This window comes from Citrus clementina, unplaced genomic scaffold, assembly GCF_000493195.1.
Source record: "Citrus clementina cultivar Clemenules unplaced genomic scaffold, Citrus_clementina_v1.0 scaffold_2, whole genome shotgun sequence".
NCBI classification, from domain to species: Eukaryota; Viridiplantae; Streptophyta; class Magnoliopsida; order Sapindales; family Rutaceae; genus Citrus; species Citrus x clementina.
In genome coordinates this window covers 10,551,927-10,575,563 of record NW_006262688.1, presented here as the reverse complement: position 1 = coordinate 10,575,563, position 23,637 = coordinate 10,551,927, and the positions used below count along the sequence as shown (strand labels likewise).

At 33.6% G+C, this 23,637-nt stretch overlaps 3 protein-coding genes across 6 annotated transcripts; 1 reads left to right on the top strand and 2 right to left on the bottom strand.

The window, feature by feature from the left end:
• The first annotated feature begins 4,495 nt into the window (after window positions 1-4,495).
• On the top strand, window positions 4,496-5,589 carry LOC18051847 (fasciclin-like arabinogalactan protein 13). Its single transcript, XM_024191557.1, has one exon. The coding sequence runs from the start codon at window positions 4,787-4,789 to the stop codon at window positions 5,528-5,530; it is 744 nt and encodes a 247-aa protein (XP_024047325.1). The 5' UTR covers window positions 4,496-4,786; the 3' UTR covers window positions 5,531-5,589.
• A 3,067-nt stretch (window positions 5,590-8,656) lies between these two features.
• On the bottom strand, window positions 8,657-9,668 carry LOC18051846 (glutaredoxin-C9). The gene has a single exon (XM_006446655.2). It carries the CDS (start codon window positions 9,433-9,435, stop codon window positions 8,974-8,976), a length of 462 nt encoding a protein of 153 aa, XP_006446718.1. The 5' UTR covers window positions 9,436-9,668; the 3' UTR covers window positions 8,657-8,973.
• A 9,645-nt stretch (window positions 9,669-19,313) lies between these two features.
• LOC18051845 (prohibitin-1, mitochondrial) lies at window positions 19,314-23,505 on the bottom strand. 4 transcript variants are annotated; one of them, XM_006446653.2, is made up of 6 exons: window positions 23,423-23,505; window positions 22,076-22,256; window positions 21,075-21,191; window positions 20,213-20,383; window positions 19,913-20,125; window positions 19,314-19,708 (listed from the first exon to the last, which is right to left on the bottom strand). In XM_006446653.2, exons 2-6 carry the CDS (start codon window positions 22,250-22,252, stop codon window positions 19,517-19,519), a joined length of 870 nt encoding a protein of 289 aa, XP_006446716.1. In that variant the 5' UTR covers window positions 22,253-22,256; window positions 23,423-23,505; the 3' UTR covers window positions 19,314-19,516. The 4 variants fall into 4 exon arrangements, with proteins under 4 accessions (XP_006446716.1, XP_006446717.1, XP_024046125.1 ...); XM_006446654.2 differs by lacking the exon at window positions 23,423-23,505 and adding an exon at window positions 23,293-23,331; XM_024190357.1 differs by lacking the exon at window positions 23,423-23,505 and adding an exon at window positions 23,202-23,224.
• Window positions 23,506-23,637: the final 132 nt, after the last annotated feature.

Below are 23,637 nucleotides of genomic sequence, written 5' to 3'. Positions count from 1 at the left end.
TTTCGCCTACTTATTCTCCAATGCAGAATTTGTATTTTAGTTAAAATAAAAGATTCATGTATGGGAATCTAACCACCATTTAAAAGATTTCATATTTTAACTAAAATGTTATATTTTACATTAGAAATCAAGTAAGCAATTCCTTTATTGTAAAATATGTAAATTTCATATTATTTCCTCATAAATTGATTATCTTCAAATCATTCTATTACTTTTTAAAATCTCAAGTTATTTTAATTTTTGTTCAAAAGATAAGAAAAAAAATTGGGGATGAATTGATTTTTTTTTTGTCTTTTAACAAAAAAAAGTTAAATTGAGGTTTTTAGAAATAAGAGATGATTTAGAAATAATCAATTCAAAGGGGATAATTCAAAATTAATTCTAGTAAAATTAGTGGTGTTGGTGCAAGTGTATATGTATGTGTGTGTTTCATTTATTTGATAAATTAAAATATAGGTATCTATACTTCTAAAGAGGGGATATATTCAAATGCATATCCTTCTTGTTAAAGGTGCTGGATAAGGTTTAAGATAATTGAATTAATCAACCTATGGAAGAAGAGTAGGGGATGGTTATTTAATGTACTAATTTTTGTAATATTATTTCTATGGGCGGAAATTGATATTTATGCACTGGGCCTTACAGGTTTTATTGTTTATTGGGCTGACTAACTGGTCCTTACTTGACTTACCCGAAACAAGATTCGAGGCTGAAAGTTGTACAAAGAAATCCAACTGTGAGGCAAACTGGCAAAGGCGAATGAATTATGAATCCATTGGTTTTATTTATTAAATATTTAACAGTCCTCAAACTCAAATGTAGTGTTACAATAGCTAAACAATATTTTTCCGCAGACAACTTGGTTTGGTTTTGGTCTTTTAATTTAGGATATTATTTCTATGGGCGAAAGGAAAAGGTGTGTCAATCAAGGGGACGGAGTAAACTATAATGTGAAGAGCAGCAAAAACAACTTCGTGATTAAAGGAACTTTTCTTGTGTAGTTGTTTTAATTTGGTCGACCAAAATGGCTATGGGATCTTATTACTATAGGTGGGCGTTTAGTTCGGGTTAACCTATAAAATTCAAATGGTAGGGATGGCAATATAGGTCAGGATTCGTTTACTCGATTCGATTCGATTCGATGCAAATTAAATTTGTTTATAATTGAAAAAATTAATTCGTTTAATAAATGGGTGAATTTGATTTAATTCGCTAAGTGTTTGAAGATATTGATTCATTTATTCATTTAGAATTCGTTTAATAAACGGGTCATAAACGAATCGAATACAAGTCAATTCATTTAAAATTTGTTTATTATTCGTTTAATTAAATTATTTTTTTGTCCTTAAATTAGTTTGAAAATTTTTAAAATTTGAAGGTTAATATTGTAATTTGGATGAATGTATATTTAATCCTAAAATATGGTTTGGGTTATTTGTATTTTGTTGTAGGATATTAAATTTGGGGCTTTTTTATATTTTATTTTACTTAATTTTGTTTATTAATCATATTTTTCTAAACGAATTGTAAACAAATCCTAATTCCATTTGATTTATTATGGATTTGTAATAGGATAAATGAATAATAAATGAATGTAGATTTGATTCGATTCGTTTATTAATTCTACTAAACAAATTAAATGAATAGAACCGAATATTCGTTTAATAAATGAATCGAATCCGAATTCTGAGATTTCAATTCATTTAATAATGAATCGAATCCAAATCAATATAATTTTGACCCAATTCATATACGATTCGATTCGAATTCGATTCGTTTAGCCACCTCTATCGAATGGGTTGAAAATTACCATTTGATTGATCATAATTTCAGTATATATATATATATGTAGCCTAACCCCAACCAACAATGGCACAGTCAACCCCCCAGCCGCACTGTTGCAGCCCACAACCCCCCCCCCCCCCCGGTTGCTGACACTGCTCACTCATCTCACAATCACGGCTCACTTACTCCCACAATCACAAACTCACTGTGTCACTGAGTTTGCGTTTTCAAGTCTTCGTCCTAATGGGGTTGTAATCCAAATTGAAACCCGAATAATTAGAATTGAAACCCAATTTACCCATCTTTACTTATTACTACTTAGAAGTTTTTTAAAACTCTATCTATTAAATCTCATATAGCGTTGTTTAAATATATGCTCCAATATTATTGAAAAGCCTTGAATTTATTCATGGGCGGAGCCACTTATCTGATATCTGAAGATAATATTGCTTGCATAACTCAAAGAAAAGGAAGATATTTAAATGAGATAGAACAAAACACATTTTACTGAAGTTTTTCTATGTCCTCGAGTTCCAACAAAATAAAAAGATTTATAAAAAACAGATACATATGTTGCATAAAAAATTTTATAGATATGTTTTTTAAAATTTTACCTACATCAACATTTGAGAAGATGGTATAGGGTATCGCCATGCGTCGTATTAACAAACTATCGAATTGACTATTAAGTGGAAAGCTTACGAGGAGGAGAGCAATCTGATCAGAAAAAGGACTTCTGCAGTGAAATTAGACGCATGTACACTGTACTTTTTTTCCATTAAATTTTTACTGACAAAAGTTTTTTACAAGAAAATTTCGAAGCACGTCCAGCGCTACTGTATGATTCATTATATTGTATTTCTTTTGCTTGGGCTTTTTTCCGCTCTAAATGTGTCATGAATGCAAATCACATGCTTCATATATTTGCCACCTAGCATACATTTTTGGCATGATTTGATTGACCCAGTGTTGGAATAAATGAGGCCTGTTAGTTTTGTTATAGCTTGTTTTCGACAGTTGAAATTTACATATACTTTTTCTTTGATTGCACAGCTAGCCCCGGCCTTTATATTATCGATATTATTAACTTATAAATACCACCTCTCAGTATTGTAAGAATTGTCAAATATGTTAAAAGCCATCCCTATTTTTCATTTTGAAAGAAAGTTCCCAATATCCAATGATTGTTTAATTTTCCATCCCTTTGAGTTTTGAGCCCCACTAAACAAGTTGGCTGTGTCCATCTCTGAGTGTTGTACGCATATATGCATGCTACCCAGAAGAATTTAGCTAGAGGCCTTTCAAATTAGCCTGTCAAGTATAAAATTAACGAAGATGAATTACTGAGGCATATTCCCAGACTTTGCAGCCGTTCATGTATAGGAATTAGAATGTAAGTACGTGATTATTATAAATCATGGTAAATTTGATTTGCTTAAATTTAAAATGGGGCGGAATATAAGAATGCACGCGAGGTTGGTTCCAAATTGTCACTAATAACAATTTCTTAATTCTATACAAGCAAAGGGTTGTTAGCACTGACCATTTTTCTTCTGTATCCAATGGAATATGACAGGCCAGCAAACTAATCTTATCCGGCCGTTAATTAGTCTTCTTCATCGTGACAACAAGAAATTTAGCTCCGCCGTTGATGTGCTTGTCTCGTATTGCCAGAAATAACAGATATGAATGCAGTAAGGGACACTTCAACAGTTAACGCCTTATCAAGCTAATAATGAATATTCAATACGATTGTTTTGAGTCACTAATTAATTAATTGCTGTTTAGTCTTTTTTTTTGGGTCACTTGCTATGTATAATGTCAATTGTTATGCTAGCTGTGGTCTCAAAAGTTGTTCATTTGTTCCAATTAGAAGTTAAAATTAAAGTAACTTGTTGAAGTATTAATTGACCAATTAAAGTAATTCTTCTAAACTAATTAGATGGTAATTAAATTTTTTGTTTATTGTATTGGGGGAGGTTGTAAATTGACAATGGGACCAACAAAAACATTATCCATAAACACAATTATAATATATACACTCTTTTATAAATATTCCTGCACATCAATCATTGCTTGTAAACATGCTGAGCAGTTGCTGGTGGCATCGTATTCCCACATGCCCTGCCAATGCCAGGCTGCCAAATTGAGGATATACGCTTGTATTCTTTCTGTTTGTCACCAGAAACTGAATTTAAATAATCAGAGATGAGTGGGTTAGCTTTGATCAATCTTAGCTCAAACCTCCCTCACATTGCATTGGTTAAATAACTTAATTATTGAAACAATAATATTATTGAGCCTCTCTTATACACCATCTGCTCCAATTGGGGTTGTCTTTCAAGAAATTAGCAGTTAATTTAGAGGTGTTTGGAAATATTGTTTTGATATATAATACTTTTTTTTTCACTTGATAATATTATTTGTTTGATGAAAACATTTCATATATTTTTCTATTGCGAAACAAGGTTTCTTTTTCAATTTATAGATTGAAATTATAGAATCAATAAATAAAAAAGAAAACAATAACAACTCCTAGCGTACTATAAAAATTAATGGCCAATAGATTGGTTAAAATTAATAATGTTGACTTATTCCAGTTTTTCATTTTTTATTGCCAGATGAGAGAGGCCAGCTAGCTGCCATACGGTCCATCCGATACCCCAATCAAATTAATAAATAAACCCAACTACCATTAAAATATCAGGCATTTGGCAAAACCACAGAAAGTCTTTAAATTTCATTAATTAATTTCTCGAGTGAACTCATACACATTAGCTATATGCATGAATTATACAAAGGCTATTCTCCCAATTGAACCTTTTTTTTTTTTCAATCTTAATATAAAATAAACATACCAATTTTTAAGTTGTTTTTCTTGACTCAAGTTTCTAACTACATTACCATAGCCAGCTCATTCCAACAAAGTCCTACCCCCACATCTTATCCCATAAATCCCCTTAGCTTTCACCGCACATCATCACCACCACATCAATCAACAATGGCAGCTGCCTCAGCCTCTCACATTCTCTTAACATTAGCCCCCCTCGTCCTCCTCCTTGTCCTTCCCCAAATCCAAGCCCAAGCCCCGGCCCCGGCCCCCGCTGGCCCCGTAAATCTGACGGGAATTCTCGACAAGAATGGCCAATTCACGACATTCATCAAGCTCCTAATCTCCACACAAGTAGCAAACCAAATCCAAAGCCAAATCAACAGCTCCTCCGAAGGCATGACAGTCTTTGCCCCCACCGACAACGCTTTCAACAACCTCGAAAAGGGTCTCCTAAACAACCTCGACAACCAGAAGCAAGTGCAGCTTGTTTTGTACCATGTAACCTCTAAATTCTACAGGCAGAGCGATCTTTTATTAGTCAGCAACCCCGTCAGGACTCTGGCTTCAGGACAAGACGTCTGGGGCCTAAACTTCACCGGACAGGGTAACCAAGTGAATGTGTCATCTGGGGTTGTTGAGACTCCCATTAACAGTGTCTTAAGGCAAAATTTTCCACTCGCAGTATACCAAGTGGACAAGGTTTTGCTGCCTGAGGAGCTGTCGGCAGCTAAATCTCCGTCGGCTGCTCCTGCGCCGGAGGGGAAGAAACCAACGGAGGGTTCCAACAAGAAGGTGCCGGCAGCCAGTGAGCCTGCTCCTGCCGATGATAAAACTGGCGCCGGTGGGAGATTGAATGCAGGATTAGGGTTTGTCGCTGGGCTTGCGTTGCTTTGCATGGGGGTTCTTTCTTAACCATTAAGTGAAGATAGTGTTGCCATTACTTTCTTTTTCTGTTTTTATTCGTTATTTTATTATTTTTCCTTTTTTTTTATTTTTTTAAAGGCATGATGAGCTCTCTCAAGTTACCATATGTATCTATCAATTCATGTTATTATTTGTATTTCTCTTTTCTATTTCATTTTTGTTTTCTTTTGCGCTGTATGATTAATTTATCATGCCTTAGCTTATTTCTCTTAAAGTATGAATACGATTCAATTCTAGTTCGTAGATAAACCAAACCCATTAATGAATTATAGAATTTAAGTTACAATTTTATTAATTTATAAGCAGATTTATGAAGAGTGGATCGCATGTTATACTCGAATACTCGAACCGTTATGATTTTCCATGTCCAGCAACAAGACCAACTCATATGCCCATCATTCGCATTATACGTGCTTGTGTATATAAAGTTGAGGTGTATTTATGATTTTAATTTATTACTAATATATGTCTCTTTTTTTTTTCTATCAACTATCGAAACATTTTCTATTATATTCTTTATAGCTAAAGCTAAGCAAATGCTCATATTGTACTCTAATAATTCCTTGTATCATATATTTAAAGGAGTAAGATTTTTTTTTTCCTTAGTTTTTCTCTCTCCTTGTTTCTCTTAATTTTTTTAAAATTTAGTGAAAAAATTAGCTTAATTGTAAATAAAGTAAAAAAAAATTGATCGTTAATATCAAAATTTAAAATTCAAGATCAACCATTTATTAAATTAAAAAAGATTAGGAGAAGGAAAAAAAAAATTAAGATGATGATCCTTGTCCATAAACCAATTGGCAAATCAAATTTCGGTGAATTTTCAATTGAGTTTAGTATCGTAAGTTAGTTTAAAATTGGGCCAAATAAACATATTCCAAATTGTTGGATCATATTAAAATATTTCTTACAGCTTAGGAGCAGTATTGAAGGTGACAGCCAAAATGATAAGAAAGAAAAGACTCAAATAAAATAATTCAACTTGTTTGAAACTAAACGTGTTGTTAGAATCGAGCTTGATCAAATCTCACCTTAAGCCCGGCTCTTCAAATATCTGAGTGGTTAACGTGCAAAATAATTACAACGAATTCATTGTAGTTATAATTTCGGAATATGACAGCCACTAAGCCAGAGCCCCTCGTCAAAATATTGTTTTTAATGCATACGTGGACTCGACGTTTTGGGAACTAATTAGGGAACAAATCCCTGCTGCTTCTTTCGCAATTTTGATCTCACGGTAATATAGATTTTGATAAATACGATCTGACTGTATGTTTAATGTCAACATATATGAGAGAAAAAAATGAAACATACCGATTTAGTAGATCAGGTTACGGTGCAACTGTAGTACCGTATCATAATTGTATCCAGTCGTTGGATGCACTTAGATTGGTGGGGTCCACTGACATCCAACGGTTGGATGCAACTGTAGCACTGTACCACAGTTGCACCACAGGTTTCCCCAATTTAGTAATACCAAAATAATTACAACTGAAAGTAAATTACTCAAAAGCGCATAATTAAAATTCTAGTTTAATTAGGTGGTTCATGAATATATATATATTTATAGCAAATTTGGATTTTTATTAACGGGTAAATCGTAACGTAAAATCTGAAGTTCATGTTATAAATTATAAATTTGGGAGAGAAAAGAAACAAAAAACTTCGCCCGCCTTTTTAAATTTTTTTGCACTTTTTATCTTTTTACTGCATCTTTCAAAAATTTTAAAAAAATAAGTTTCGGATTACTTTGAAAACTTCTTAATTTTTACGCTACTTTTCACAAATTTTCAAAAAACAAGTTGGGGTTACCTTAAAAACTTTTACTTTTAAAAAGTTTTCAAAGAGTTGGAAGCAACCCCAGAGCGCTAGTATCGTTCCGCCGCTGCTCGAAAGGTCTATGACTACATATCATCTGACCAAAATATCAAACAGAAGAGTAGGCCTTCGCTACGCTCCTCGAAATTCCTCGTAAAATATCTTTCTTATTAAAATTACCTAACTAACCAAAGACAAATTAATTATTTTTTATTTTCAAAAATAAAATATTCTTTTAACAAAATTTTTACACCCACCACATTTTATAATTTATATTTATATTTTCACATTTAATTAGAAAATATTTTCTCAAAGAAAATTATAAGATTTTTGAGTTATTGCGATACAGATAATATAAAAAGATGAAAATAATTAAAAATTTTAGAATTTGTTTGTATTTTATAATGAAACCTTAAAAGACGTATCCTTTTTGGAGTAAAAATTTATAGGAAGATGGTTAACTTTTATTTTTTAAATATATATAATTATGTGTTTTATAAATTAAAACTGGGAGTATTTCAGAAAATAAAATTCAGAAGAGGTATTATAAAGATTGTAGAGGGTTGTTAAAGGCTCCACTCAAAATAGAAAATGTCATTTTTCAAGTATAATATATTGGACCAGTTTTGGGCCTTTTCGGCCCTTTTTCTTGGAAACTGTTCCTGAGCCGAGTGCAGTCTGCTGCTCTCAAGTGGGTGTTAATAGAAATAATGTAATTTCTTAGAGAAGGATTTCACAAATAATGATAATAATTAGAAATAATTATTTGAAATTAGTTCAATTATTTATAATATTTTTACATTTTCAGTTGCGATATATGGAGGATTGGAGGTGGTGGTGGTGCGCGCTTAATAATTTTCTGGACTATAATGTTGCTTGCGTTGCAGAAAGTAAGAACGAAGAGGTGCTTTTGCCCTATGTCCTGCTCTATGGTACATAACAAAAAAAATTTAATTTCTAGTGAAAGGAAAAAGGAAACATTTGCCCAACATGTGATGTGCTTACAAATCAAGTCAGTTAGGTACATTAGCTTGTCATATGGGACAGACAAACATAACTAACCTCCATGTGATGGAAAGAGTATTTTCTTTTTCTGATTCCGACCCTTTCACTCAATTCTAATTTTCACTTTTGATGTTTTCTTTTTCTTTTTTTTTTTTTTTTTTTTACCTTCTTTAAAATTAATTTGAATGGTGATGATTTCATTATTTGTATTTCAATCTCAATCCTTCTTTCCTCTGCATAAAGTAAAAAAATATTCACAAAACGTAATTATTGGAAACAGCTAATAATTACCAAACGGTCAAAAAAGATAAAATTCCCATTGAGGAAAACTATTGAACTCGATCCTCCAATCAACAACAAGAAAGGAAAAAGATTGAACAAGAATAAAATCCATCCCTTGGTAATTTTGTATTCCTTTTGCTAGCTCTAATACAAAATCACATCAATTCCCAGTTCTGAAACTTGAAAGAATAAACCCCGTCTCCCTAATCACCCCTAAACAAGGTCAATAAAAAAGAACCTATGTATAATCCAATAATACAACTTGAAAAGATTTTTCAAAATAAGACAAAAAAGAAGAAGAAGAAGAAGAAAAAGAAAAAGATCCGTCAGAGCCACAAGGCCTTAGCTTCTTTCAAAACGGGAATCAGTTCACCTGTGATATGGGTAGCCATGATTCTGTCCAACCCGCCAAACAACTTCCCCCCAATAAACACAGCTGGGAACTGCACCTTCTGGCGATCACGATCATCGTGACTACCATTATTATTATTATTATTATTAACAATCATTTCCAATGCATCCAGAACACTAGCCTCGTCATCCCCTTCATCAACTTCGTAAACACAAGGGTTCGCACCAAGCCCCAAGAGCAGACGCTTCACCACGTGGCTCATGCAGCACCCGCGCTTCGCGAACACGATCACCGCATTCTCGGACACCATGCTGCTGACAACATCGGTGGTATTAATGCTAGGCCCTCGTACGGCCCTCTTGCTGCTCGTCGATACCGATGAATGGCTCAGGGGATCAAAGGGTTGCCACGATTTGTAGGGGATAGCTTGCTGCATGGTTATTAATTATTTTGCAGAATAATTTAATTAAAATTTGAAAAAACAAAGAGAAAGAGAGAGAGAGAGAGAGAGAGAGAGAGATTAAAAGGGTAATTAAGTAGTGAGTGGTACCGAGAATAATGTAGGGGGGAGGAATGATATATAAAGAGAGAGAGAGAGAGAGAGGTGATGATAAAAGAGTTGAGCATTTTGAAAGAGTCATGCGTCAACGGCAGTTAGGCAATTGGTTACGCGTTCGTAATTTCTTGGTGACGTTTAACTTGTGTCAATATATATATATATATATATTATGTGCTCATTTTATTAATATTATTGTGTCACCTCTACGCTCTTGTCCCACAGTCGGTGCACAACTTTCTCTTACGCTATCTTATTATCATGTTGTTATATATTATATTTGATGTTTGATACACGTACATGGACAATGGTGAATTGAATTGATATTTTTTTTATGTTATTGGGTCTTTTCTGATCCAATAGGTGCCAAAGAAACGGCTTAAATTTTCTCCGGAAAGTCTAGAAATGGTTTGATTTGAAGGTGTTGTGCGACGTTTACCAGCAAAAAAAAAAAAAGAAAAGAGTATGGCGTCTTAATTAATAGCAGGCATAAGCTGACGCGGTAGGGTTGGCAATGGGACGGGATGGGATGGGATTTACCAATTCCAGTCCCATCCCGTATATGCAAATGGGATGAAAAAATATTCCAATCCCGTTCTTATATTTTTTTTGGAACAAAAATATATCTTAATCCCGTCCCAAAAAAGATGGGATCTTGCGGAATCCCATCCCAATTAAAAAAATTTTCATTCTTAATCGGTAATGAGACGGGATGGGACGGAATTTATCAATCCCACTCCCATTCCGCATATGTAATTGGGATAAAAAAAATGTCTCAATCCTGTCCCTAAATTTTTTTATGGGACAAAAATATATCTCAATCCCGTCTTAAATGAGATGAGATCCCGCAGAATCCCATCCCATCGGGAAAAATTGCCATCCCTATGACGCGGTGTATGAAAATTGAAATAAAGAGAAAGATACAAAAAATAAAAAATTACAAGAAGAAATAGACATGGGGACACACGGACGAAATGCTAGTCCGGAATTCAAATTCCAATTATCAAATAGTTGTTTGACCTGTGTGGTTGTAATTGTGGGCATTCAACATTCATTCAACCTACGTAGTAGTTACCTATCACTTGAATCTGTACTTTGCTAAAGAGAAAATACATTTTTTTTTTGGCGTAACAGAAAATATCATTTTAATTCTATTATCACACAATGATAAAAAATTAGTTTACGGGCCAATTTTTATAGATTTTAAAATAATTCATAGTTGTACCATAAAAATAATCAACTATAAAAAGAATTAATTTAACTTGTAATAAGATTTATTTTTTTTAAATACTATCAATTTTAAAAGTAGCCAGAGTTATTTAGTAGTTCTTATTGTTAAACTACTATAAGAATATAAATAGACGTAATATTAAATATAATTTATCTACATATTTTTACACATGTGTGTGTGGTAAATACTGTAAATAAAATAATTAGTAAATAAAATACATATTTTTATTCTATTAATTTTTTTGTTATCTCAATCTAGTTGGTGCAATAAAAAAAATAACCTAGTTGGTAATAATAATTATTATCTCTTTAAATTTAATGATTTCATTTTCTAAAAATAAGAATAATTTTGGATTTTTATAATATATATGAAATTATATTAGTATAAAATTGATTTTCAAAATTAAATTTTAAAAAAATACTCCTCTCTTACTTTTCAAAATCTGTCGTAAAAGACATGGTTTTTAGCAAAATAAAATACTAAAATTAACTTTAACTTTTCAAAATTACTTTTGACCCTCTCAAAAATAATTTTGGGCTTATAACTGATATCTTACTTTTCTAACTCTAAACTTCATATTAGTAGAAAATAGTAAAATAAAATAAAATTTGTATGGAAATAAAAATTGAAATTTAAAAGCATGCTTAGTGATGCTCTATAGAAGAAAGCTCTGCAATGAAATTGATGCAGTGGAAGGATAAAAAATGTAAGCTGATAGATAAATGGAGATATTTTTCATTTTGATATTGTTTCAAGATATTATTTCAAACATTTGGAGATTTTTTTAAAATAATTTAAATACTTTATAATATGATAATGATTTTATTTAAGTATTTAATTTTTAATTTATTGAACTATTTAAGTATTTAATTTTTAATTTATTGAACTCATGTATTTATATTTACTATAAAATAAATAAATTGGAAATGAGGTGGAGATGGGAAAATTATTCCCCACGTGGAGATTCTCCATCCCTACCCCACTAAATTTATTAGAAAATAGAGGTAAATTTTTTAATAAGGTGGGAAATAAGATAGGTCTCCCCACCTCCACTCCACCCGGTTGCCATCCATATCAAAGCCTGCTTATAAAAACTGTAAAGGATATTTTATTTGTACTAACTGCAACATGTCCTAACTTAAGTAGAAAATCTATTTTAACAAAAATTATACCTACATTTTCCAACAACAAAAAAAAAACTCATACCTAAATAAGGAATACATTTAAAATAAGCTATGCTTAAATAATATAACTCTAAATAAATAATAAAATTAAATTAAAATACAAATTAATTAAAATATTTTTAAGATATTATAATTTTCAATCTGATTACGAGTTCTCCAAATTCTACCCTTTATATTGGAGACCCTTCAACCATCAACTTCAATCAGACAAGCATTCACACAATGGTTATCCATAAACACGCCCATTTGGAGACTTTAATGATTGGTTGCGCAATAATCTTAAAATATATTCTCTTTCTTCTCGGCTTAATTATCTCAAGTAATTTAACACAGTTTGGTTTGTTGAATCGCGCGCCCACGTGGCAGCGCACAGTACCCCACAGCGAAGACAAAAAGCCGCTCAAGGACGGTGCCCGAAGCTCGCGCCAACCAAACGACGCATGCCGCAATCGATGAACCGTGTCGGTACTGTGTGCATGATGTCACACATCTGGCCCGCCACGTGGCACAGAATAAAAGTACTCACCTGCCATTGGCTGCCACGTCATGAGATGCATCATCCGCGGTCATGATTCATGATGATTGTAGCACGGCGTGGCATCACACGGCCGCCATCCCCTACGTGTTTCGAGTACCCTTTAGAGTTATCATCTGCTCCGCGGGACCAAAATTATTTCTACCACCTCCCATTCCCCCATATATATGATTTTACAAAAAAAAAAAAAGGGTTAATTTTGTCCTACCCCCAATTGTTTTAACATTTTTCACCACGCACCTATGTATTTTGAAAATACTCACTCCATACTCAATTCCGTTAATTTGACCGTTATGTTTAACAGAACTATTTGAAATTTAAATAAATGTCCGAAATACCCCTTATCTTGAATTTAAAAAAAATAAAATGAGATAAAATATTAATTTAATAATTAATGTTTATATTAAAAAATTTTATTTAAAGGTAATTAATAATAATTTCATCAATTAAATTATCAAATAAATTTAATTTATCATCATCAAATAATATTTAGGATATGAATTTCTAAATTTATCCTTTGACCGTTAGAATAAACGGTTAAATTAACGGAATTGGGTGTAGAATGAATATTTTTAAAATATATGGGTGCGTGGTGAAAAATATTGAAACAGTTGGGGCAGGACAAAATTAACCCAAAAAAAAAAATCGTGATTCTCTCATTATTTAAATAAAAAAATTCAAGTGCAATTAAAAATTTAAATAAAAATAAACTACTAAATCATGTTAATTATTGATTATCTGGTGGTCGTGAGAAGGTGGAAAAGTCCAAGGTGATGACGTCAACGCCTTGCATCACCCAGCATAATCAATTAATTTTAAAGATATGTTTGATGATAATCTGCTGGCGTTTGATTGGATTCTTCTCTTAACAACAGTTCATGCAACGAGATGATGACGATGCACATGTAATGTCCCAACTAACGTGTCATTGAGAAAAGGATAGATTTTTTTTTTCTAACAAATGTCAAGATTCACTGTTTTATTTTCCAGATTTTTTCTGCAACGAAGTGGGCCCCGCTTTGATTTCCTATTAAGAAAGTGCTTTTGGATAGCCATTATCAATAGTTTGATGATCACAGGGTATTATGATTCGGCTGGAACCAGCTTTGCACTCGCACCAGCCTAAAAAGTCTCGAGAATCATTAGACTTTAATGGCTTGTGAAATATATATATAAGAAAACTGGAAAGTCGAAAATAAACAGTGGGCAAAGCAGTGACCGAGTCAAGCCAAACAGTAAACAGTCATTTTCTAATCACCGTGACTGTGGTGGTGGTGCAAATAGTGTTTGTGAAGCTACCATTCACCGGTTGTTGAGAAGATATTTGCGATTGACCAACAAGTGGCAGTCAAATGCAACCAATATTGGCATCTAGAAGAGTGATGCTACTAAACTCCATATGACAGGCGGCTTTGAAGGTCAATCGCATGCAAACAAGAAAGAGGCAATGGGTATTGTTAAAGAATATGATACAAGTTCAGACAGGCAATGATAAAAGAGTAAAGATACAAGACAAAGATTAGTTTGCAATTAATTTTGGTCGTCTCATTTGTGTAAAGGAGGAGGAGGGGGAAGGTGGGGAAGTGATTAGGGGTGGGCATTTTATCCGATCTGATTCGATCCGAATACCCGATCGGGTTTCCAAAAAAAAAAAAACCTAAGCTAATAGCCCAACACTGCACACAACACACAACCACACACGCATACGCTGCTGCACAGCACACACACACACGTCGCAAGCTGCACAACACACAGCCACACACACATACGTTGTTGCACACACACAACACAAGTCACAAGCTGCACACTTGCACAGCACACACAGAGAACAGAACAGAAGTCACAAGCTGCACAGCACACACAAACGCTGCACAGCACACACACACGCTGCACACAGTCACTCAAGTCTCAACAATTCACTCGCAAACCTAACACACACACACACGCTGTCAGCCACAACTCCACAAATCACAACTCACAAGTTCAAACAACTAAACAAACACAAACAACTGAACAACTGAACAAGGCAACCGCAACCCGCAAGTCTGCAACTAGCCACCACAAGACGCGATCTGTTGCTGCCAACTACTGAAATCACGATCTGTTGCTGCCAAGTGAATTCGCGACCAGCTGTGAGCCGTGAGCCGTCCGCATCTCCGCGATCTGCTGCTGCCAACTCCCAAGTGAAGCCGCAATCTGCTGCCAAGTGAAATCCCGTCCGTCCAACCGTGAGCCGTGGCCACCGATCTGCTGCTTGAAGGCCGAATCCTCTCCACCCGAACCCAATTTTGAAGCTTTCCAGTTTCCACCTTCCACTTTCAAGTTTCAAGCTTAAACTTTTTTCAAGTTTCCCAAGTCATTTCAGTTTTCAATTCACGGTATATATACACTATATAATTAATTAATTATATATGCTAAATAGTTTATTATATAATTCAGTAATTGGTTATTATTTAATTGTTGTAATTAACTAATTATGTATTTATAAATATTAGTAATAAAATCAAGGAATTTTTGTTAATTATTGAGCTCATCAGAAATATTTTTTTTTCATATATAAAAAGGAATTGTTGATTGGTGGGTTTTGTTTTTATTTCATTGATTATTAATTTGTTATCGTTTGCTCTCTTTAGCGAATAGACTATAACAATCAAGCATTAAGGACATATGAAAATGGTGTTAGCCAGCGAATAACAAAAATTTTGTTAATTATTAATAATTGAAATAATATTAATTGTTAATTGTTAATAATAGTTAATAATTGATTTTTTATGAATAAATTAGCACATTAGGTAGATTAAATATTAAAATTAAGTATTATGCTGTATATATTTTATAATTATAATGTGTTATGTAATTATGTGTACTTGTGCAGTAGCTTCAAGCTTTCAACCCTAAAAAAATTAATAAATTCAATTAATATTTTATTGTATGTTAATCATCCGTTAAGTTGTTAAATCAAAGGATTTAATTTATAATAAAAAATAAGATATAGATAGACAAATAATATCATATTATTATGGGGAATGGACAATTGGATATTATAAATTAATTAATTAATCAGTCATTTCTTACTTTTTGTTTATGGAGCATGAACAACTTGAATTAAAATTACTAATTTTTGTTTATGGATTATGTTAATAATATTTATGTGTTTTGATTTTTGAATTAATGATTATTAATGATTATTTTGAATATTCAGATGCTTGGACACTTAAGATCGAATTCGATGAGTGACGATGAAGACCAAAGTGTACAAATGGAAGGAACCCATAGAGGAAAGGAAGAGGCGAAGCGGAAAAGACCGCCAATGAAGAAAAGATCGGCAGTATGGAATCACTTCACTTTACTCGAAGATAATCCAAACAAATGTATGTGCAACTATTGCGGTAAGCAATATCAATGTCATTCAAGGCTTGATGTGATTACAAATATGACAAGGCATATAAAGACATGTGAATCATACAAAACATTTCGGGCACAACAAAGTGGAAGTCAATAAAATTTGACATCCGAGGGCGGTGAAGAAAATGCAAATAATTTGATTTTGGGTAAAGGATGGAGTCAAGACGCGTGTCGAAAGGTAGTAACTAAAATGATTATTATGGATGAGTTGCCGCTCAATTTTGTAGACAACAAAGGATTTAGGCATTTCTGCAGTGTAGTTATTCCTCAGTTGTTATGTCATCTCGAAGAACAATTGGTAGAGATGTTATGGAGTTATTTTTGGAGGAAAAGGCAATGTTGAAGAGTTTGATTTGCAACAACAAGCAGTGCGTGTCTCTTACAACTGATTTATAGACTTCTGTTCAAAACATGAGCTACATGGTGATTACAGCTCATTTTATTGATAGTGATTGGTGTTTGAATAGGAGAATTATTAGTTTTAGCGCAATCAAATATCATAGAGGGAAGTCGATAGGTAAAAAGATTGTGGCTTGCCTACAAGATTGGGGGATAGAGAGGTTGTTTGCAATAACTGTTGATAATGCCACTGCAAATGATATTGTTGTTGGTTATGTCACTATGCAGTTGCTTAGTTGGAGGAATGATGATGCACTTGTGTTGGCGGGGACAATATATGCATGTGCATTGTTGTGCACATATTTTGAATTTAATTGTTGTTTCAGGATTGGGAGAGTTGCATGCTAGTGTTACCGCTATTCGAAATGCAGTGAAGTACGTGAGATCCTCCAGTATGAGGCTGCGGATATTTAAACAATGTGTTGAGCAGGTGAATTGTCCAAAAGGAATTGTTATTTTGGATTGTCCTACTAGATGGAATTCCACTTATTTAATGTTGATGACTACGCTGAAATTTCAAGCGGCATTTGATAGAATGGCAGAAGTGGATAAACCTTATGAGACATACTTTGCTGAGAAAGAAAATAATGTCATAAGGGTGGGCCCACCTGGACCGGATGATTGAGAGAGTGCTGAACGAATTGTGAAGTTTTTGAAGGTATTTTATAATGCCACATTATTATTTTCTGCCTCTTTGAGTGTGACTTTCTAATCTTTGTTGTGATACTATTAGCTTAATTGAGAGTTCATTGACTGCATTGCAAGAAAGTACAAATCCTTGGGTGTCCTCTATGGCTTATAGTATGTGAGAAAAATTTGATAAGTATTGGGAGTCCACAGGAAAAATAAACAAAATTCTGATTATTGCCTCTATTCTTGATCCACGAGCGAAAATGGATTTTGCTAAACATATTTTTGAGATCATTTTTGGCAATGATAGTTTGATGGTTGAACAAATGACCAAAGCAGTGAAAGACTTATTGAATGAGTTTTATGATGCATATAGTGCATTCTTTGCTAGTTCAACACCATCGATGTATGGTGAAAGTGGTCTTAGTGGCAGCTATGGAGGTACAAGTTCTTCTCAACGTTTTACAACTGAGGCTAATTTGGTGGATGTTGCTGGTGGTGAATGTGATGACGCTTTTCAAGAATCTCGTCCTTTCCTTGGATATGCCAGGAAGGTCTCTGTTCAGAATGAGAGTAGAAGAGTAGTATCTGAGGTGGAAAAGTACTTGAAGGACCCAGTTGAAGTTCCCAACAATCTTAAACTTAATGTTTTGCTTTGGTGGAGGGTGAATGGATTGAGGTATCCAATTCTTGAGAAAATTGCAAGAGATGTCCTTGATGTTCCTGTCTCCACAGTGGCATCTGAGTCTGCCTTTAGCACCAGGCGTCGTATTATTGATGAGTGTAGGAGTTCTTTAACCCCGGCTATGGTTGAGGCATGATATGCACTGAAAATTAGCTGCAGTCTAAACTTTTTGTCAATCCCGTCTACAACCTCCAAGAAGATATCAAGGAGCAAATGTTTCATATGGAATTACAAGAAGGTAATGTTTTTAATTTTTTATCATCCATTAAATGCATAATATATTTAAAATGCATTATAACTTTATATAGAACATCTACATGCAGTCATGTACTTGAGTTATTAATTTTTTTTTGGATTTTATAGAGCTTACAAGATCGCAAGCTTCGACAGTGGAAGCGTTGAGCGCCGACATTGGTGTTATGGATGTTTGAAAGGTAACTTTTAATATATATTATTATTCATAATTTGATATTATAGTACTATTAGTATTTGGTTGTAATTTTAGCTATAATTATAGTTGTTATAGTTTTAAATTTTAAGTCTAATTTGTAATTGTTTTAGTTAGACAAGTTAAAGTTGATAGAATATTATTATTGTCTAGTATTATTATTAACTTGATTCGGTGATGAATGCCATAAAATAAGCATGATATAATAGAAATATATAATCAAGTGTGTATTGAAAAATTTGGTAAACATATATATTTATTTGTAATTATAAATTTATAATGATATAATAGAAATTAGAAAAATTGTAACACCCCTTTAGCTTAATTAAATATATGAATTAGATTTATTTATTTGTGTTTGTGTGTGATGTGTAACCTTATAAATTTGGTTTATGTGCTCAATTTTTTATATGAATTGAGTTTGTTCATTTGGAACGTGGCTTAAAGAAAATATTTATTGTACATTTTCTCAATCTTTCTCTAGGCAATAGGCACTTAAACTTGGAGTTCAAAAATTTGAATTTAGAACTTGTCAAAGTGCTTGCATGGAGCCATGGAGGAACCAAGGTGGAGGAACCAAGAAAGCTTATTTAATTTTTATGTTTGAACTTTGAACTTTGTGATTTATGTTTCTAAACAATTTAATTTTGTGACTTTGTGAGTTTGTGTTGCAAACTTTTAAAGACTAATATTTAAAAATTGTGCTTTGGACTTTGTAAGTTTGTATTACTTTTAACTTTTATTAAGTTTGAAACTTTGGATTTTGTTGGTTGAGCAAATAATAGTTCTAATTCTACCCTCCAAACCAATAGGCAAATAATCTTATTATAGCATTTTAACTTTATTCATTTGATTTAATAACATTTTCTTTTCTTTTTTTTTTTCAGTTGAAAATTAGTAAAAATGATTACAATTAAAAAAAATATCTTAAAACTTTCATAAAAACTACAATAATAAGAAAAAAAAATAGCTCAAAATTGCATTAACCGAATTTGACCCTAATTGACTCAAATTGACCCAATTTCAACAGACCCGAACTAAACCGATTTGACCCGAACTCAATCCTACCCGTTTTAAATCCAACCCGAACATAACCCAAACTGTTCGGGTCGGTTCGGGTCGGGTCAATAATTCGGGTTATGTTCGGATTAATTCTTGTCTAACCGGAACAACCCGAAACCCGATCGGGTTGACCCAAACCCAATTTTACCCGCCCCTAGAAGTGATGATATGCTGCGCGGTTTAACAGTTCAAAGTTGTTCTCTCCAATTAACAATTCTTTGGGAAAATTACACTCGGTTGTCCAAGCCCATCCATCTCAGAGCACAAACAAGGATCTTCACTTTTATGCACCGCTCAGTTATTGAAGATAAGAAATTCCCACAATTGAACAATGTGTGTGAATCAAAACAAAACAAAAGTTCCGCAGCCTGTTAATTTATGCCTATTTCTTTGCACCCTCCAACTTCATCTCCTGAAGGTTCAGCAAAAGATCATCCGAATTCAAGAAGACCTTGTTGGCTGAATGCGCAATTGTCTGAGCAATTTCTCTTGCAGCTTCAATCTTCCTCAGTGTGATAAATGCTGGATTGTTGGCAATGGCTTGACCAATGAGCTGAGCACTTGTGGCTTCTCCCTGATTGAGAGAAAAGAAGTATTATCAATTATTAACCAATGGATATGCTGCCTAAAGAAATAATAAAAAATAGAATTCCCCCCTTGGTGAATAATATCATTGCTTGAAATTCATTACTAAATAGTCAAAGTACCGAAGATAATAATGATGAAATATACCACCAACTAAACAGCGGACAAACATGGGAAGAGTATTCCTTCTCACCTGTGCTCGGATGATAGCACTTCTCTTGTCTTGTTCAGCTTTTTCCACAATATATTTAGCCCTCTCTGCTTCTTGCGCAGCTACCTGTTTAGCTTCAATGGCGGATGTAAATTCCTTCCCAAAAGTGAGGCTTGTTATAGAGACATCATCTAGGGCAATGTTGAAATTGGCTGCCCTCTCCGTCAGAATCTTCCGGATTTCCCTACTAACAGTCTAAAAGAAGAAGAGTGTATATTGACCAAGCGATGGACTTCAACACAAACTGCAATCAGGTAAAAAGAAATAGGCCAAGTTGCTCACCTCACGCTGAGTAATGAGCTGGCTGGCATTGTACTGTGCAACCACAGCCTTGAGAGTTTCATGAATGATGGAAGGTAGAACCCTTTCATTATAATTCTCACCAAGGGCTCGATAAACTGTTGGCAACTTGTCTGCTACAGGACGAGTGAGGACCCGAAGCCCAATCTTAACCTACGTAGCAGTATCAGATACACATGTAAATGAGTAGAACCAGTCATTTCAGTTAAGAATTAATAAATTCTTCATCAGAGTAATGTCATCACCCTGAGACTTCCAGCTTTTTAAGATTTACAAAATAGATGGTCAATAGACACCCACCTTACAAACAACTTAATATTACGATGAATTTGAACCTCCAAATTCATTGGAATTCCTGCACAATTCGTAATACTTAAAAAGGCAAATTATATCTTCAACACATACTTGCGGCAAACAGCAGTCCAAATGAAGCAATGTGGTGCAATAAGTAAATATAGAATGCTTCAGAACTGTATTAGCCATTGGTTGATAGCTACAATAAAACCCGTTTTGTTTTATTTTGGCATGATGGGTACAAGATGCGTGAAACACCAACCAGTAGACCCAAAAGGAAAGCAAATAATAGTACTCTTTATAGAGTAGCAAGTGAAATATAGAGCAAAAAATAGTCCAGCGAACTGTGCTACAAAACCTTCTGAAAGTGTTTTGCCTATCAACACAGTTTACCTTAAGGAAAACCTTATCTTTGCAACACTGTTTTTATTAAGGAAAATCTTACATTAGCAACAGAGAGCAGTTTAGACTAGTCTCACTGCATTTCCTGCAGATACCAAGCATATCTTATCTCCCAAACAATAAGAATAATAAAGAAGAAAGTATTTACCATCTGAAGATCACGGCTACCAGAAGTACTCTCCACTAAGTGGGGTCTTGCGCGAACATCATAGATGACAGGTCTCTCAAACCATGGAACCATTAGATGAGTCCCCTCAGGATAAACCTGCATATTCAACATGAATCACCGTAATGGAATCTGTTACAGTGCAGAAATTACCGAACAAAGTAAGAAACCTCTCAGAAATCAGCATCAACAAGAATAAAGATTCACTGATGCACATAATATATGAGAGAGAGAGAGAGAGAGAGAGAGAGAGAAGGCAATGCTGATTTAAAGCAAAGAAAATCATGACGATGATGTATCCTTCACTTTTTTCAGAGAAGTTGACTCTAATGCTAAGGATAGTATTTTAAGGGCAACTGTATGAGTGTTCAAAAACATTAAAAAATGTTCAGACAGAAGATGATGCCCAGTAATCTGAAATAACATGAACCAGGAAAGGCAAAGCGGGAATACATACACATATATATATTGGAGCATAAAACAAATCTAATGATGGTCTGCATGACAAACACTTTCACCAACATACTTAATGGAGAATTTGAAAAAGAGGTTTTATTATTGCAGAAATATTCAATTTTTTTTTCCAAGAAGTAAATGATAAGAGTTTTAGTTGAACCACCGATGAACCATTTTTGTAAGCACAATGACATGATGCCATGAGAAAAAGCCTCAAAAAACAAAGATCCAATCAAACATCAGTTAAAGATCCAAATTATCAGACGAAAAAAAAATTATAGACACAAAAAAATTTAATTCCCCATGAGTAAAGGAAAACCCTTTTAGAAGGATGACTCATTCTCAAAAAATAATCACCACAATGCTAAGACTATGTCAAAACCAAGGGATTAGTGTACAAATAAATTTTAGATGCAATACTAAAGAAGGGATAAAGAGTTGTACACAGGCAAATAAATCCAAATTCTTCATAATAGTGAAAATCCAAGTCAGCCACAAACACCAGGAATTTCAGGTGAAGTAATAACCTTGTCCTTCACACCAGTTATACGGTTGAACATAATGGCTCGATGCCCTCCCTCAACATTGTAGAGACTGTTAGCAGCAGCATACAAACCAATCCCACCAATAATTCCTACCTTAATTAAGGCAGAAGCTGCACCACCACCAGGCACCTTGGGAACTTTGACATTGTTGAAGTTCATGTTCCTAAATGGCAAGTCAGTTAACATATGTTTACATGATCACATTACTTAAAGCACATCATATATTGACTCTTAGTTCAACAAGGTAAAAAGAAATCAATTCACATATAGACCATATGCATGAGAAAGCAGTATGAAAGAGCAGGAAATGAAGAAAATTAATTAGCTATTACACAAAAGCCTTGAACTATTTATAACAAGTAAATAAGAAATACATATTGAATCCACCCAACAAGGCTCCATTAGCTTGGAGTGAATCTATGGAAAGTTTTGAATGTTACTACTTTGCTGTGATGTGACAACTAACATATTAAACAAGGAACCTACTAGAACTGAAAGCCCATTTTAAAGTCCTGAAAGTAGCCTTTTTTTTTTATAACCAACTTTTATTCCACCGAAGACATTCACAAACAAAACATAGGCTGTGGAAAATAACATATTAACAAGTATATTTGTTTAAAACATTTGGGTACAAGCATCTCAATATGTTTCAAACTCTTCTCTATCAGACACATACTTGAGTTCCCTCCTGAGAAACACTAACACCTTGGCAATTAAAAACCAAGATTTCACTCTTACAACCCTCATTTGGAACATCTAATAGAAACTATTTCTGTGTCTCCCGAAATTAACTGCAAGCTATAAACTAATAATTCAACAAAAGAAACAGATGTCATATGCACTTTACAACAAGTATTGAAACATTCTTGAAAGTTGATAACAAACTCTCAAACAGCATTTTCCATTGAAGTAAATAATTACTCATAAATAACACCACAAAACCCCAATACCCATCAAAAACTAAATCCTGTGCAGTAAATTTCAACTAATTCGTAGTACATACAATCAATTATACAATTTCTAAGAAAACATCATCGTACAACTTTATTTAAAAAAATAATGAGCTTGTTACTACTAAAGGCAAGAAAGAAAAAGAAGGAAACTTCACAGATCTCGCTGTGTAAAAACGAAAACCCAGGTGAGTCAAAGCCGCATTAAAACGAAATTTATAATAAAATTGTTGATGTCTTCGAATTTACCCAAATGTTTCTCAGAAACTAAACAGATAAAGAACAAAATATGGAAGATTAAACAATTGTGAACAACACTATATATAGCAAAGCAAATATAAGCAAATGAGGGAGTCAAAATAGAAGCACAAGTAGGTACCTGAGAAGGGGGTTTAGTTTTAGGGTTTATGAAATTCGAAAGAAAGAACGCGATGGGTTTTAGGGCTTTAGTGTTTATAGGGGGACGAATTGTGAGAATAATAAATAGAATGGGCTTTGATGGCCCACTTATTTTGCTCGAGGCAAACGGCAGGCAGGTCATTTACTTGGTGCAGTCCTGAATAAAAGTGAATATATATTGCCCGTTTTGAAATG